Here is an 18,191-nt window from a genome sequence, read left to right as displayed (position 1 = left end):
CAATGATGTAAACGTCACTGCACTTCACCGTGAATGTCACTAAACTTATGGACCAGATGATCTTACTGAGATTCACCATCAACACAAACCGTAATAATAATCATGACCTTCATCAGATAGTCAGCTCAGAAGAAAAGAATCAGAGGAATCAAACAATGAACAGAAGAGAGTCAGTCTGAATGATTCATTCATCACATCATGAACTAACACAGAGAGCTCTATCATCATCATCACAACAGACTGAATGAGTCTACACAATATATTCAAACCAAATGAACAGAAAGAGAGAGAACATTAAAAGAAATCTCTCTACATATTTCACTAAAAGCAAAATCTAAAGGTTCACATTTACATTTAGCAGACGCTTTTGTCCAAAGCCACTTACAAAGATTATAAAAACAATACCTGTTTGAGAGAAAAGATTTAGTTTAGGTATTCACTAAACCCAGGTGAAAATGTAGTGCACTTCCATAATGTACTTAAAGTGCTCTATTTTCATGCACTAATTTTGTATTTAATATAGTGAAATTCTAGACACCATGTCTGTATTAGAAAAATGCATTTAGTTATCACTTGTAGTAAACTTGAACTTGAATTTCAAGCACATTTTAGTTCATATCCATGGCGCTTCAAAATAGCACAGATAAGTACACTTAGACAATCTTAAGAACATCTTAAAAAGATGCATGAAAATAAAGCACTTTAAGCACATATTAAGTGTACTTTTCTCACATGGGAAGTTTTATCTCATTGACATTTTTGAAATTCTGAGGAAATGTAAAATACAATTATTCAGTTTAGTGCCTCAAAAAACATCAGCTATAAGAACTCACCTGTAAAGACCTCGTGAAAGCCGCAGGTGGAAGCTTGAGCTCCTGCTGTCTTTTGTGTCGTGCTGCCCGTCCTGAGCGCCCCATCGGATCCACCGTACTCCAGGTAATCAGCTGAACCCGCTGTTTTGGGAGGGAGCGTACGAAGCTCCTCCGTCCAGTCCGCCGATCGGCTGATGGGCCCGGTGATGCTGTACGATCGCTGTCGCTTTACCCGTCTCCTCTCCGCCCTGGCGACCGTCGCCGAGGAGTCTCCGTGGCCCCTCCGTGCGAACAGCGGGCTGTGAGAGGGAGACGGTCCTGGCGAGCAGGAGGGCGAGCTGAGTTGACGGGTGGTGGTTTTGATGTAAGACGTGCTGATGGGTGGGTACGGCTTGACCGAATTACAGGCGGTGGCGCAGGACGTCAGCGCGGACTTCAGGAGCCGCGTGGCCAGCGGACTCTCCGGCTGCGCCCACTGCGAGAACGTGACGCTGCTTTTGCGTCTCTGGGTGTCCGGGGCGTCCTCCTCGGGCGGTTCTGATGCAAGTTCAATGGCAGTGACGCACTCCAGAGAGCCTGCCGATCCGAGATCATTACCGCCGGATAACGTGTCAGTGCTAGGAGCGTCTCTGGGAGAAACGTCAACATTTTCCTCTTCGATGGCCTCCGTAGCACTTTCAAAGGAAGCTGTCAGATCCGGGAAGCTGGTAGTGCTGGTTGTCTTGGTAACGGGGCTCGTGGCCACGGGCAGAGGGGCGGGGGGCTCGCTCACCGCCTCCGGCTCTTTTGTCACAGTCACCACGGCGATCGAGGCACAAAGGGCCTCATCCGAGGGGAGAGGTTCTCCACAAGCGTCTGTCTCCTCTTTGACAGCGGGCTGCTGAGGGGGGTGCGGGCTGCTGATGTGACCGTTCTCTCGTTTGGGAATCGCCTCCAGCACGGTGAAGGGCTCAGAGTCGGGGGTAGGAGTGCTTTTAACATCACCGCAGCCGGTTTGTTTACAATCCTTTTCCTCTGGGAGGTCAATGGCACTGGTCAGAATCACACCTTGCTTGAGACGGATGGCTTGCTGAATATCGGCCAGCAAATCTTCCTGCTCTGTAGCGGAGTGGAAACTGTACATATCCGTATCTGATCCGGAGCTCACCACCTTTCTCTCCTCTTCCTCGGGGCCGTCGGCAGCATCCAGCGTGGTCTGCCTGCTGTCTGCCAACAAACGAGGCCTCTCTGCCTCCGCGTCCGACTGGCCGAGCTCATCTCCCGAGAGATCCGGCGTTTTGTTGCATAGAGAAGGAACGCTGTCAAGTTCATCGTGCTGGGAATCTAATGCATCCTCTTTTGAGCCTCCCAAAAACCCCTTTACCTTTCCCTGGTTCTTACGCTTCCGTATGTGAGGAAAAACAGATTTGGAGTCCGATTTGTTTTTCTTTTTCCCTCCCTCGCCGTGTTTGTTGTGGGATTTCTTCCCGTGGAATTTCTTTGTGCCATTATTCTCACGGAGAGCTCCGCACTCCTCGGCCGCGCCTCCCGCATCCCCCCCGGCCGAGCGCTTGAGCTTTCCGTCTTGATTTCCCATGATCAGGAGCTCGTTCAAGGCATGGCCGCTCCAGTGCTTGCGTTTACGTCTGCGCGAACGGCCGGTCGCCCCCGACGACGTGCTCTCGCCGTCAGATGACGAGGAGACGCAAGGAACAGATGATGACGCTGTGATGAAAGAGAGATAGAGCAGGTCGCTCTCACACTCGCTGCATCCTTCCCCCTGCTCATCCTCCACTCTGCGGATGGAGCCGGTGCGGGAGGGGGAGCGGCCCCAGGGGACGCCGGCGTTCGGCTCCTCCTTCTGCTCGTGATGAAGGTGGGGGAGATGATACTGCTGCCGTCTGCCCAGACTTAAAGCCTCCAGCAGCCTCTGTCTGAATCCTGGGACCTCCAGCATCTGTACGGGCTGCATTATCACACACAGTAATACACACTGACTGGAAAAAAAGACAGAGAGAGTCAAACAAATCATGACAGATATCAAAGATATTTACACTGAAAAACAAAACGTCTTAATCACTGACTGATTTATAAACAAAGAGATATTCTGTAAAACAAGCAGTTTAATAACAGAAGACTTTAAAGCTAAAGATCAGCCAAAAATGTCATCATTTTCTCATCCTCGTGTTGTCCTAAACCTGTATGAATGTATTTTTTCTGAAAAAGCAAAAACAAATATTATGGAAGTATTGTGATAAATGATGGTAAGCACACAGTTGACTGTAACCATTGAATTACATTGTACTTGTTTTTCCTACTATGGAAGTCAATGGTTACAATCAGCTGTGTGCTTACCATCATTTACTAAAATATCTTCATTATCAGAAAGAAATTCATACAGGTTTAGAACAACACGAGAATGAGAAAATGAAGACAGAATGTTTATTTTTGGGTTAACTATAACTTTAAGGTTGATTAAAGGATATTTGTCTGAAAATTAGAAAGAAAGATTTGTTCACTAAACTGATTTCAGAACTAAACTATCATAAAATGCCCATCCCTAGTGAAAATCTGACTTTTTCCATGTTTAAGTGCTATAATTAGGTCCCCAGTGCTTCTATCAACCTAGAAAACATGAAAATGATGAACCCCTTTATCTGCAATATCCAACCACAGCACTGCCATTTAGTGCAGAGAGAAAGAAAAAATACTTTCAATTCAAGTTTCAATTACAACAAACCACCATCATTGTGATCAGTGTTTGCACTTCATCCACTCATTTGCATTTTAAATGCCACACCCAAAATGAAACACATTTTGCTCAGGCCTACAAAGTGGCAATTTAAACATCTTATAATAAATTATCTTTGGGGTATTTTGAGCTAAAACTTCACTTACGCACTCTGGGAACACCAAATATTTATTTTACACCTTAACAAAAATCTCATAATATGACCCCTTTAAGCTCTAACTCTATGATGTCTCATTAAAGGCTGAAATCTCTAATGCAGTTTGTCACTGTAAATATCACTTCCTTTATATTCTATCATACTAAATATAGTGATATATTTTAATAAACTCATTCTTATTTTTGTGTTAAAGACAGAGACGCTTTACTTTAGTCAGCTCCTGTAACCATGAGAGAATCTTGATTTTCATAAAATATATAAAAAGGTATATAAGGTGAAATTATGTTTTCAAACTTACATTTTGACATGAAACTCATATTATTAATAAATATTAGATTTCTAAGAATGTTTCCAATGTCTTAAACGAGTTTTCAATGATTTCTCGCGTTAATGATCTCAGTCATTGTGTAACTTTTATCAGCAGACCAGAAGAAAACATTACAAAGACTTAAAATCTGAATAACTGTATGAAGTAAATCATCTGAACAGACACAAGTGTGAAGAGAATATACAATATATACTTACTGTGATGATGTACAAATAATGAAGCTTCTTTATACGTCATCTACTGAATCTTTAATTATCCCAACAGAATCACCACAGCGTGTGTAACTATTAACTACAACATCAGTATTTCTACCTGTTACCCTTAACTTACAACAAGATTAAACACACACTGTGTGTGTGTGTGTGTCTGTGTGTTATACTCACTCATGAATGACGCTTCATGACCCTGATTGTGTGCGTGTGTGTTACTGTGTGTGTAATGCGCGCGCGCGTGTGTGTGTTGACTTTTCCCGCCGGCAGGTTTTAATATCACACCTGAAACTCCTCAGCACGTGATTTGTGCTGCACTCCTGCCATCTCCTGGTCATCTAAAGCCATTACGTCACAAAAGAGGCAGAGTCGCATTGGCTACTGAATTATGCGTCAAAGGCGCCGCCATATTGGACCGGGCTGTCATATGACGGAGGAGCTGCGGCAAACATTGATTTGACATCACTAATGTAAATTAAATCATACATGAAACATACATGCACAGAACACATCTACTTAATAAAACAATCTTTTGGCATTATCACTTTTTTAATAATAATATTACAGAATTTGAATACATTAAGATACAAATACACAGACTTTTCATTCTGTCCCGATATAAATTTCTTCAAATCTTAGTAATCTTAGTATATTTATTTATAAGTACCTCACTCACAATAAGACAACAAAACCACAGCTTATTTTATTCATCAAACATTTCTGTATAGACATAACTCATAAAATGTACAACCGTTACGTATATAATTATATATATATAAAACAGAGATAAAATGTATTACTCCCAGTACTATAGTAAACAATATAAAGCTTAACAATCAGCTGAGTAAAAACAGATGTGTATTAATTTAAACAGAGCAAAATATAAAACCCTTGCATAAACACACGCTGAAGATCAGTGATGATTTTATTCTTTTCAGTCAATCTTCAGGATCAAAATGTTTAATTTAACCACTAGATGGGAGTGTTTGTTCACATTTCACGTGAGGTCTCAAAAACCTTTCAACCAGAGTAAGAGCTGAAGATACAATAATAATAATATTACAACAAACCAAACCAAACCACAGTTCCCATAGACAACTTTAAACAGTAAAACTATTTTACAGGACAATTATGGACTAAAAAAATGAGACAACGTCTTTTATGTCCATTGTCCTGTTTCAGTTATAGATCTCATCAAGAAAATTGATCAGATGCTCTTGAGAGAAATCCAGCTAATATTTCTTGTGTTTTATTTGTATTTACAGGATTATGTGTTTGACTGGCCATGACTGCACTCAAGAAAGCATACTGTACTGTATGTACAACGTCAATACTGTCAGGTGAGAAGATGAAAAGCGTCTAGACTTGAGTTTTCTTTCTGTAGGCCACTGCTGCTTCTCTCCGCTGGGGCTTCTGGTTGTGGTTCTTCTGTTCCCACTCACACAGCAGGATGGATTTAAAGGTGCTGCGGAAAGTTTTGTTACACAGAGCGTAACACATGGGATTTACTGTGCTGTTGACATAACACAGCCAATAACCCAGAGCCCACAGAGCCTGCGGGATGCAGTCGGTACAGAACGTGTTCACCAGGACCATGATGTTATACGGCGTCCACGTGATGATGAAGGCCAGGAGAATGGCGCTTAACGTCTGAGCCGCTTTCTTCTCCTTCACCAGAGAGATCTTCTTGCGTTTGTTGACTCGTGTCTTGTGTTTGGTGTCTTTGATGGACGTGTCGGGTTGATCTTTTGAGCTCCCGGAGTCCAGGATGAAATGGTCAGAAAATCCCTTTCTGAAAGATCTCACTTCAGCGTCTGGTGGTCGTTGGTGGTGAAGCTGCTCAGATTCTCCGCTCCCTTCGATCTCGGGCACGCTCAGAACAGTGGAGAAGATGGGTTTTTGTTCTTCTCCATCCTCTTCATCATCTTCATCTGACTGTTCGATGGAAATCGTCATCTCGTTGTTATTCCAGCTGTCGCTTCTACTGCAGTCCACGTCTCCGTCGCGTCTCCGTCCTCCTCCGCGGCACGGCGGCCAGAACCGGAAGCGCCCTGGTTTCATCTTCCCAGAGTTCCTCCGTCTGGACAGGTTGTTCTCGCGGCCCGTCTGAGGCATCACAGCCGCTTTGGATTCTTCGTGACCTCCGTAATTCCCTTGGTTTCCTGAACCCTTCAGTCCGGCGAGCTCTTTGGAGCGGTTCTCCGTCTCTTTATAGATGCGCCAGTACAGGACGGTCATGATGGTGACAGGCAAATAAAAAGCTGCGATGGCAGTGCAGAAGGTGAGGATCGGCTCGAAGAGGAACTGTATGTAACATTCACCGGCCGGGACCGTTCGTTTCCCGACAAAGTACTGCCAAAACAGAATGGCGGGAGCCCACAGAACGAAGGAGATGGACCAGGCGAGTCCAATCATCATCATTGCTCGTTTCGTGGTCCGTTTGGCTCTGTAGGTGAGCGGACGCGTGACGGAAAAGTACCTGTCGAAACTGATGACCAACAAGTTCATGACAGAAGCGTTACTGGCCACGTAATCGACGGCCAACCACAGGTCGCAGGCCCAGTTCCCCAGAGCCCACGTGTCCATGATGATGTATGTGGTGTAGAGGTTCATGGACAGAACCCCAATAATGAGGTCAGCAAACGCCAAACTGAGCAGATAGTAGTTACTGACCGTCTTTAACTGTTTGTTCACTTTAAACGACAGCAGGACCAGTATGTTTCCGATGATGGTGACCAAAGACAGCGACCCACACAAGAACATGATTATCACCACTTGCCAGATGGTTCGGCCGCCCAGCGGGTCGTAAGTCACGGTGGGTGGGAGAGTTGCGTTATGGCTGCCGGTCAAATTGGCTCCCTGCGCGAGGAGAGAATCGTTGGCCGGCCAACCGTCAGTCTCCATCCGGACGTTATGCGGCACAAATGCGGTAACGGGAAAGGCCCGCATTCCCGGAGAGCTGTTGGTCAGGAATATTCCGGGTTCACCCATCACCATCAGATTCATGATATTTCAATCTGTAGAGAAATGTCACAGATAGAAGAGAGTTAATATGAAGAAATCTTCAACATTCAGACATAAAACACAAACACACACACTGTTGTGTAGTCTGTAACTCAACTTTTTAAAAGACTTTATTTGTACATATACACAATGTTCAGTGTAATCCTGGATATCAGTTCACCTGAGGTCAGCTGAGGGTCAGAGGTCGCACAGAGCCCATTTTGTATTAACCAAAAACACTGTGTGTTTTCTTTGTGTGTGTTGTATGTGTATCGCTTGGTTATAAGACCATCTGTTGCTTTCACAGCCACACTCAAAACTGAAAATTACACACAATGTAGAGCTCACACACACACTCACAGATATATAGAAAAAGACACACATGTGCTCAGACACACACACACACGCACGCACGCACGCACGCACGCACGCACGCACACACACACACACACACACACACACACACACACACACACACACACACACAAACTTGTAATGTAGCCAATGAGACACAGAGACAGAAGTATACACCAACCATCTGCCCAAACTATCCAGAAATTCTGAAAATAATTTCATCTCAACTTTGAAAGGAAATTGTCGTGACCGTAAAGTTGCTGAATAATAAACAAACTTTAGTATTTCTTAGATGAGAAAGAGATGACAAGATAAATACAAACTCACACAATATACACAACAGACTCACACATAGTTTTGCCACACAGTGTGTGTGTGTGTGTGTGTGTGTGTGTGTGTGTGTGTGTGTGTGTGTGTGTGTGTGTGTGTGTGTGTGTGTGTGTGTGTGTGTGTGTGTGTGTGACAGATCATTTGTGTTAGTATTAAAGCTCTGGAGAAATCTCAATCAAATGTTTCCATTAAATTATTCAGTGGCTTTATGAAGAAAACATGAACGCTTCTCTCAACAGCACAGGGATTACACAACAAGACAAGAGCCAAATGACATTAACATTTACAAATGCCACAAAAATAGATTAAAACTTAATATAAAATGTTAAAATGTGTGTGTGTGTGTGCGTGTGCAGGTGCGTGCGTGTACAATTTCTGGACTTCAAGATAAATGATATGAACCCAGTTAAAACAATCAGAAAATGATAAAGCTGATGAAATATTTATCAATAAAGATAAAAAAATCATTATTCATTATTTAAATATAACCGGGCGCAATTACAAAATCTAATAAACAATAAGTGAATACATTTAACATCAATAACATTATTCACAATCATTTATAATGCTCAATGTAAAGACACTGATCTTTATTTTTGGTGTAATCTTTTTCAGAAGTGTTTCTTGATGAGGATACACACACATTAAATCAAAAACATTTCATTAAATCACTGTTAACACTACATTACTACTCACTTCAGTTTTATAAACATTTCTGAATTATGTTTAAAGTGAAATCTGTCTGATAGATGTGTTTACTGAGATGTTTTTATTTATCAGACTTTATTATGATAAAGATCACAACATAAACACATCAGCTCAACTCAAGAGTCAGAAATTAATCATGGATCAGATTTTTCTACTTTGATGCATTTTTTCCTACATTATGGTTTTCTGCACCAACAAGCGTGAAGATTATCATACTTTAAGATTATTTTCAGTTTTTTGAAAATGTACTAGTTATAGGTAACTATGTGTTGGGGGGGGGTAATGCTTTTTCATGCATTCTGCCTTAGTAACACTTAGTTTAAAGAATTGTTATCCTCCTGCTAAACAAATGCAAAAAGCAGTTGGGCATGTGACAAAGTATTTCTGGGCCAAACTTATGCCCAGCCCTTTAAGAAAGTTTTTTCAAACATGGGTACCCATTACATATCAGTGACCCCATATTCCTTTTATGGTCACTTCCCCACCCACCCGTCAGAGTGAGGACACTCATTAGCATTGATCCTTTGAGTAAAAGTCACAGACATCACTGCACACCACAGCTTTGTTTTATATCAAGACATGAAAGAAGAAGTGTGTTTTTGGATGTAAGAAGAAGAAAGCCATGAGCTTTAAGTAAAATTATTATTTTTACTTCATTCTGTCAACATTTTTGCAACATTTCTGCCAATTATTATTGGCAAAATGGTCAAAAAACAAAAAAGATGAGATGCAATGCTTTCAGATCTTGAATACTGCAAAGAAAACAAGTTTACATGTTAGGAACAGTTTAGAAGTAAACATTTGATGAATCTTTGATGGGTCTTGCTGTTGGGTGACTTTATATCACTCCTTAGGTTTGATTTTGTTGAAATTCAACAAAGACTGAAGCGATCACAACATGACTTGAACACTCTTCATTTTTTCCATGGCTGTATAATATTCATCTTAAGAGCTATTCAAGGGGATTTTGTAAATGCTATAATCCAAATCATCATTCTTCAATAGTACAACATCTTCATAAAATTATCTTAAAAATACTCAAAATGTTGGCAGTGGTCCTAGAAACAGACATATTTTCAATGTATACATAACTGTAAATTTGTCCCTCATTTAGACTTCATTTATCCTTCTACTGAAAACACATTTATCAGTGAACAGAGAAATATGACATGAGCCTAAATGTGAAGAAGGTTGTGTTTCAAGTGAAAGAAGAAGGGTTCAGTGAAGGTGTGGAAGTGATGGATGGGTTTCGGCTCAGGTTAGGGGCGGAGTCTTGATGGCCACACATGTTCTACATCTGGGCTGTGAGGTAAAATGGGCGTGGCTTCATTTAGTAGCTCAGATTTACCTAAAATCTACTTAGAGTAAAGAAACAAAGCCGTTTAAACACAAGAATTCACAAAAAATACACAAACTGAATAAAATGTAAAAATAGTATGCAGTATACACTTATTTTCTAATCTGAACACCGATATTACAGCCTCCACCTATCACATACAGAACTAAGCATGGGTTTAAAGAATGAATAATAAAATCTGATGTCATTCTGTTATACAGTATGTGTGTTTCTCGTTCAGAGATTTTCTGAATGAGTCAGGAGCATGTACAGTATTATGCAGAAGTGACTTCAATGCTGGAGGTTAGAGAGAAACAGTACAGTATAATCTGTCACGCACAACTCTCATCACTCGTTTTCCTGCATTGCCAGATGAAAATCCAAATAAACAACGATCCAATTACAGCTAAATAAATCATCAAACTAAAGGCATTCAGTTATAATTCAGCACTGAAGGAGGTTTTGTTGCAGGTGAGAAGAGTTTCATGAAGAATCAGACACTGATATTCACAACAGGGATCATGTAAATCAGGTAACAGTGCAAACACCGGCATTTGCCCACCAGGTTTTCTGTCTCTTAAAAAATCCAGTGAATCAGTTTTCAAAGAAAGTAATAGCACAACATTAACTGTATCAGTGCTAACTTTTGTGAGTAAGACATTTTAATTATAAACCTACTTTAAACGAAACAATTCATAAAAATACACCTGCTACCGAGATACTGTATAACATCTGACAGAATGAAAATCTGAAGTGTGATTTTACACACACACACACACACACACACACACACACACACACACACACACACACACACACACACACACACACACACACACACACACACACAGTTCTTGAGTGAAGGAGCCATTGAAGGATTTCATGCAATGACATTTATTCATTTTTAGCAGATATAGTAAATACAAATAATATTTCAGGTGGATAATCACTTCATGTTCATAATGTTCTTCAAGTAGAAATTATTTCACCTGTTGTGCTAAAATAACTCAAAGCAAAGATGTTCTGCTGTTGTGTTTGTGATGTAAAGATGATTTTGACATAGATTAGCACGGCCTGTAAAGAACTCTATAGACATCACTAATACAGGCTGTACTAATTAATGCCACAATCATCAAATACATCTTCAGAAAACTCATCAACATCATCACATTTATATTGACAACACTCACCTGATGAAAAAAAACTGTTAACAAACATCTCAAGAGAAAACAAAATAACACACACACACACACACACACACACACACACACACACACACACACACACACACACACACACACACACACACACTCACACACAGTTTTCTCTCTGTAAACACATCAATATTCACCCTTTCAATTCAATCACAAAGACATTACAGTGATGATCATTAAGATCCATTACAGTAACATAAGACAACTACTTCATTCAATCAAATCTTACTAATAATACATCTATCAATAAAGACAACACATCATTCATCTTAAAGCACAAATGCTATTATGTTTAGGACAATGTCAGTCAATAGTACAACCACATAATCAATAACAAACCAGTGAATGAATGAATGAATGAATAACAGTTGTAATACACAAACCCATCTGAGCACTACAGTGAATGTCATGTCAACAGATGATTTACTGCTTCATGTGTGACGCTCATAAAAACATCTTTCATCCAGATCAGACTCATGTGTGATGATAGATGTAGATGTCCTCACAGTGACCTACACATTGATTTACTTCACAGCGGACCAGAAAAATACTGCTGACGTGATACAAAACACACAGAGAGTCTGAATGTTTCCTTCTTGACTATCAGTTTAACCCCTTCAGACCCCGTGTCCACTGGAATGGACATCACATGTTTTGTGGTTCAAACCAACAAAAATGCTGATCAAATGAAGACCTGAAAATCAGGAGCTTTAAAGGGTTAAATTCTGCACATTATGCTGATCAAATCCTTCCCACATACACAAGACACGGTTTGACTGACACGAGAAACAACCAATCACATTTCATTTGAAACTTCTGAACAAAAGATGTTTCTACTTTTTATACAAATTGATAAATTCCTCTTTGACACATGCAGATATTGATTGATTGACAGCTTGGTTGATTAATCGATTGACTGAGAAATTAAATCAATAACTCATCATTTATTCCACTGCAATAATATCTGAGATCTGGTGACAGAATGACACAAATTGTATGATCACACTACAGCAACATCAACATCATCTCAAGCTTCATCAAAATCCTTTCAAACACATGTGAGATGTTTTCATAAAGCTCGTGGCCATCTTCAGTTTCAACATATTTGATGGCTCTGGCTTTTCATGCAGGATTCATTTTGAATAAATAAACCTCAAACTTTAATGCAGTAAACAACAATAAAACAAACAAATAAAACTGAATAAAGACTGTAAGGTTTAACTAAAGGTTTTGCACTTTAAGGAAATATTGGTAACACTGAAGGGGTTTTCATAATCATGACATAACACGTGTCGTGAACATGCTAATTTTATGGATGTTTATGACAACTGTCATTAAGTGTCATTTGTTCAATTATGTCATTTTTAATGCAAAGACGACATTGTTTGAGATCTTTGTTATGACAACTTGACATAAACCAATACATCATCGCTTGTCATGAAAACTTGACATTACCAAAACAACATAACTGATCACTTTTTACCAGTGAGACAAATATAATTTGTCATTAAGTGTTAATAGTTTTATAACAACATCACGAACATTCTTCAGTTCATAATGTTTTTTTTATTTCTCCAGGTGTTTAAGAAATAAAATCCAATAATCCAATAATAATAATTAAAATTTGATAAAATTATATTTTATTGCATTATCGCATAAAGTTAAGTATAATCTTTTGAGATGTCTTTTGCATTTAGTTAAGGAATTTATATATTGACATTTTAATTACAAGTTCGATTTGTACCACTGTAGTTGAGGTCAAGAAAAATATTCATGAAGCTGTTATAAAACTCTTTGACAGAGTATTAACACTTAATGACATTTAAATGACAGTTTAATGTTATGTTAAGCTAGGTAGTTTCTTTAGTTTGATAATTATTCTGCTATGTCATGTTTATGACAGATTTATGACAAGTTATGATGTATTGGTTGATGTCAAGTTGTCATAACAAAATTCAAACAATGTCGTCTTTGCATTAAAAATGACATAATTGAACAAATGACACTTAATGACAGTTGTCATAAATGTACATAAAATCTCCTTCATGTTCATGACACGTGGCATGTCATGATTATGAAGGTGTCATGTCAGTCATATGCACACCCCTAAAGTGTTACAGAAATATTTTGATAAGAAGTACCTGGTCAGTGAGTTCATGAACCGTTTGCTTCATCTCCTCATAGATCCTCACTGTGTGACCGCAGATGTTCAGCCAATCAGACGAGCTGTATATGCCATGTGACTTATCACTCAGGATCTACAGGAAATGACATCATTAGAACAATAATGTAATTTGAACACACTGCTAGTTTTGGTGTAGTAGTTACAGTACAAACCAGCAGGGCAGGACTTGATCATGCTAACCAGCCAAACCTTAGGCCATGATGACTCAATTACTCTAATGTTTGTTTACATTTTTGTTTGTTTGTTTGTTGTTTTATATCATATGTACTGTATATACATAACTCTGTGTTATATATGCTAATACAGATGTCCACAAATGCACATACATTATTTAATTAATACAATTGAAAATACTTGCATTACTTCATGTAGAAAACTTTAACCACTATACAGTAAATATAAGAACTGTCCAATGAGAAGCAATATAAGATTGTGTCAAAAATAAACAAAGTTTAAAAAACTGATTAATACGATTGAAGTTATACAGTACTTTTATAGGCTACTACAGATCAATTAAAGAGTTTGTACTGTAAAAAGAAATAATAATCAGTGTCTGTTTCTCTACATGAGTGCAAAACTTTAGTGTCAACCGAAACTATCTCAGAATTCAAAGCAGTCGATCAATCAGATCAATCTATAATAGAATATAAACAGCCTGTCATTCAACATCTTCTGTAAATGTAAGTTTGGTGATGAAATATTTCTGTATGTAGATGTTTGGGAATCAGTAGAGAATAAAGTCAGATTGACTGTGGGTCTGATTATCATCATGTCATCTTATTCTGTCCTGACTCCAAGAGACATTAAAATAACAGATGTTGTGGATGTGACTTCATTAAATATCCATCAGAAAAGCTTTTAGATTTAGCCGTGAGTGTGTTTAGAGGAAAACTCTTCACCACCCAAATGACTGTCTGAGGTACACATGAGGTGTAAATGAGGTACATTTGAGTGACAGATTGACTGTGAGGTGTCAGATCTCCAGTACATACACATACAGTAGGGCTAGTAAATCATTTTCAAGTACCAAAAAAGAGTATGTTATAAATATTATGCATAACAGCTTATTTAGTATCAAGGCTCCTCTAACAGAATCTTTACTGTAATGACATCTCTGAACATCATGAAACCTGAGATGACTTTTCTAACTTTGTGTTGCTCAGACTTTAGATTTCTTTAATCAGTTTTAAAACACAGAAACCAGATAAACACAGCTCCTGAATAATTCTGCTACAACACAAATGCTCTTAAGTTTGACAAACAGTACACTTTCAGATGAAGATTCTGTTATGATTTCCATAAAAATGCTTTTAATCACATTCTGTTAGTCAAAGTTCATTATGAAAGACATCTGTTGTGTTCTATAAAAGAACAAATAGACTAAACTAAATCATAATAACCGTGCAACTGTAAACTACTGTACAGTACTGAAGTCACAACAATAAAGCTTTGTGTCAGCAATAGACATTAATAACTAATAATATCTAACAATCCAAGAACTTTAAATATTCCATACTAATATTTAGGGTTTGAGTAACACAATCAAGATGACATCATCATTTCATAAAGCGTAACAATGTCACATTATTTGTTCATGCACTGTAACACATTACCCATCCTCATAACAAATACAATCTTCTAGTATCTCAGAATTTTTCTTTGGAAAACTTTTACTTCACTAAATTCTTAATCATTTTATCACAACTTTTATATTCCACTAGTAATTTTATTTAATACATAGTTACATTAAAATCTAGCATTTTTATTTTACTCAAGTAAAAGGAAGTAGAAGTTTGGCTTAAGTACTAGATTTCTAAGTAAGTATTAAAGAGGACATTTCACAAGACATTTTTAAGATGTAAAATTAATCTTTGGTGTCCTCAGTGTGTGTGTGTGTGTGTGTGTGTGTGTGTGTGTGTGTGTGTGTGTGTGTGTGTGTGTGTGTGTGTGTGTGTGTGTGTGTGTGTGTGTGTGTGTGTGTGTGTGTGTGAATGTTTTGCTCAAAATACCATATAGATTATTATAACATTTCCAAATTGACACTTTGAAGGTGTGAGAAGAAAGCTGTTTTAAGGTGTGTCCTTTAAAATGTAAATGTGTTGATGAAATGCAAACACTGATCACCATAATGGTAGTTTGATGAAATTGAAACTCAATTGTGCTGTCACTTATTCTCTCTCTCTCTCTCTCTCTCTCTCTCTCTCTCTGCACTAAATGTCAGTGTCGTGGTTGGATAGTGCAGTTTAAGGGGCGGTATTATTATAGTAAGATCCCCTTCTGACATCACAAGGGGAGCAAAATTTCAAAAAGCTATTTTTACATGCTTGAAGAGTTGTAAAAAAGTTACTGGAAACTTAAACACGGAAAAGTCATTTTCATAATATGTCTGTTTTAAATGTAAAACAAAAACTTGTGTTTATGAAATATAGTGTAGTAAAAAGTATAATATTATGCTTTTAAATGTAGCAAAGTGTTTTTTACATATAATGTCACTACTGCATATATCCTTCACTACTGTCCACCTAATGAGTGAATATAAATAGAGAGATACAAACACATGGACTGTGTGCTTTACACTTTCAGACTGATGATGGATAAACATTTGATTTATCAGCTGGACCTGAAGCCATTGAATCTGAGCTTTTTATAGCATTACATTAAACAAGAGCTTTCAGAAATGTACTCCATGTTTACATCAGCTGTCTCACAGATATACACACAACAAATACTTCAAATAAAGCACTGATCGCCTCTTAATAAACTGAATTTATATCTGTAAAAACAATGAGTTAAATGATTTCTGCTGAGCAACAGCAACAACAAAAAAAACCCCACACAAACCGAACACAACACAGCACACAGATAAAGAGAACAGAGATAACAGAACAGCATCTAAACACAGATATTAGAATTTAATAAATGAAAATAAACAAGAAATAACCGAATGATTTTACATCAGATGTGACGTCACAGCAGAAATACACAAAACAACTCTTTTGTGTGCTTTTGTTTGTTTATATTTTCTAATAAATAAACATTCAGAGAATGACACGTTTAATAAAATGCTCTGAGGAATGAGACTATTCTTTGATATTCTTCACTAACACTATTTATTATAATAACTGAGGCAAGACTGCTATAGACATCACACAGCATCACATACAGTACAATACAATAAAATAAAGCAGAAAAATAAAATCATCTGCCTTCAAACATCACCACCTACACAAACTCATAGATGTTTGAATTACTGTGACAATCATTCATTATCATCGTGATCTCTATCTTGTTATTGTGCTGATAGACAAAGAAAATAATAGGCGACAACTAAAACCACCAACGACCACACAAAATCAACAACAACCACACAAACATTTCTTTTATTAACATTTGGATTTAATTAGTTACTCTAAGAATAATAATTACACAATAAATGCGAAATGAATAAATGAATAATGATGAATTATTATTAATGATGAATTATGTAGGCTAATTCAGGTTTGATGATGAAACACAATTAAAGATTATTGTGAGAGTTTAACCTCAGTCACAATAGATACAGAAATAAGCATCCGGATTATTTAACAACAATATAATAATAATAAGTCTATAGAAACACAGAGCGCATCTGTCCTCAGATCTGTCATTCATCTAAATGTATTGATATTTTATCAATTTATCAAAACTCGTATAAGAAATTCAAAACTTTATAAAAGCCTCACGTCAGATCAATGTTTTCAAGTCTAAAACAGTTTATATTATAAATCATGTAAATCACGCACCTGTACCGATGAGTCTGTAAAACTGCAGAATGTCAATCAAACTGTCATCAGATCTCCTCCTCACATACATCACTGAACATCATCATCATCATCTTCATCTTCTGTGTTTCTTTAGTGATGTGCTGCTGCATCTGTGTGGACAGACTGACTCGCAGCTCGCGGCAGGAGTCGTTGTACGTGACGTCACCAGGCGCCTTATCCCCGATAAACGTGTGAACGCGTGCGCGCGCGCTCTGTCTGGTCGCGACGCTCATAAGAGATGATTGATGATGAATATCTGAGCGCCGTGATTAATGACAGAAAACACAGCAGTTAAGCAATAAACAACCGAGAGTGAAGTAGATCAATGTTAAAACTCTAAAGAAAAGCTTCTTTTAAGAATCTTTTGACTGAAAGCTTCACTGAAGAACCAAAAATGGTTCTTTTGTGGCATCACTTCGAAGACAAACACCTTCAGACAAACACAGACAAAATAGATAAAAACAAACCATTCTTCAAATATTTCACTGAAACACATGAATGTTGTTGAACTCACAACGATAGATGCAACCCAATATCACGCAAATACGTGACTATTTCACGTATTGACCAACGTGAAAATGTCACGTTTTGCCGGGTTTGAACGTGAGCATGTCACGTTTTCTGTTTGTGTCACTTTCTAGATGACAGGTTAAAGCAGGGGTTAAAGACATCAGTGTGTGCGCGTGGTGCGTCCTCATGGTGACTGCAGTCTCCTCAGTTGTCATAGTGACAGGTCGGAAGTAATAATTTTAACATTTAACATTTAAACATAAATACAGCAATGTTGATTATCTATGTAAATATATTCTAAATATGGACACCTAAAATCAATATTAATACTCCATTTATTATATTTATAGATGGTTTCAGCAGTAACAACATAAATAAACAGCTTTAGTGGAACAAACGTAACTTCCTGTAAACTTCCACAAAGATTCAATAATATCACAGTCTTTTTAGAGTAGTTTATTTCTGATAACAAGCAAAATAAATAACAAGTAGATTACTTTAGTTCAAATCA

The 18,191-nt window shown here is 38.0% G+C and overlaps 2 protein-coding genes across 3 annotated transcripts in view; both read right to left on the bottom strand.

The window, feature by feature from the left end:
- The window catches only part of fmn2b (formin 2b), a 39,644-nt gene extending 35,112 nt beyond the window's left edge, over positions 1–4,532 (bottom strand). The window contains exons 1-2 of one of the 2 annotated variants that reach the window (XM_055175947.2): positions 4,412–4,532; positions 834–2,788 (exon numbers count right to left, since the gene is read on the bottom strand). In XM_055175947.2, the coding sequence (XP_055031922.2) occupies positions 834–2,763 (1,930 nt within the window). In that variant the 5' untranslated portion in view covers positions 2,764–2,788; positions 4,412–4,532. The other variant, XM_055175946.2, reaches the window with a different exon arrangement.
- A 983-nt stretch (positions 4,533–5,515) lies between these two features.
- On the bottom strand, positions 5,516–17,508 carry chrm3b (cholinergic receptor, muscarinic 3b). Its single transcript, XM_055176915.2, has 3 exons — positions 17,150–17,508; positions 13,324–13,440; positions 5,516–7,254 (listed from the first exon to the last, which is right to left on the bottom strand). The coding sequence occupies exon 3, from the start codon at positions 7,241–7,243 to the stop codon at positions 5,597–5,599; it is 1,647 nt and encodes a 548-aa protein (XP_055032890.2). The 5' UTR covers positions 7,244–7,254; positions 13,324–13,440; positions 17,150–17,508; the 3' UTR covers positions 5,516–5,596.
- Positions 17,509–18,191: the final 683 nt, after the last annotated feature.

The sequence above is a fragment of the Misgurnus anguillicaudatus genome, chromosome 4, assembly GCF_027580225.2.
Source record: "Misgurnus anguillicaudatus chromosome 4, ASM2758022v2, whole genome shotgun sequence".
NCBI lineage: Eukaryota > Metazoa > Chordata > Actinopteri > Cypriniformes > Cobitidae > Misgurnus > Misgurnus anguillicaudatus.
This window is presented reverse-complemented; position numbering and strand designations above follow the sequence as displayed.

What these genes read in the sequence shown, in the direction of transcription:
- chrm3b (XM_055176915.2), bottom strand. Translation starts at nt 7,243, where the DNA reads ATGAATCTGATGGTGATGGGTGAACCCGGAATATTCCTGACCAACAGC.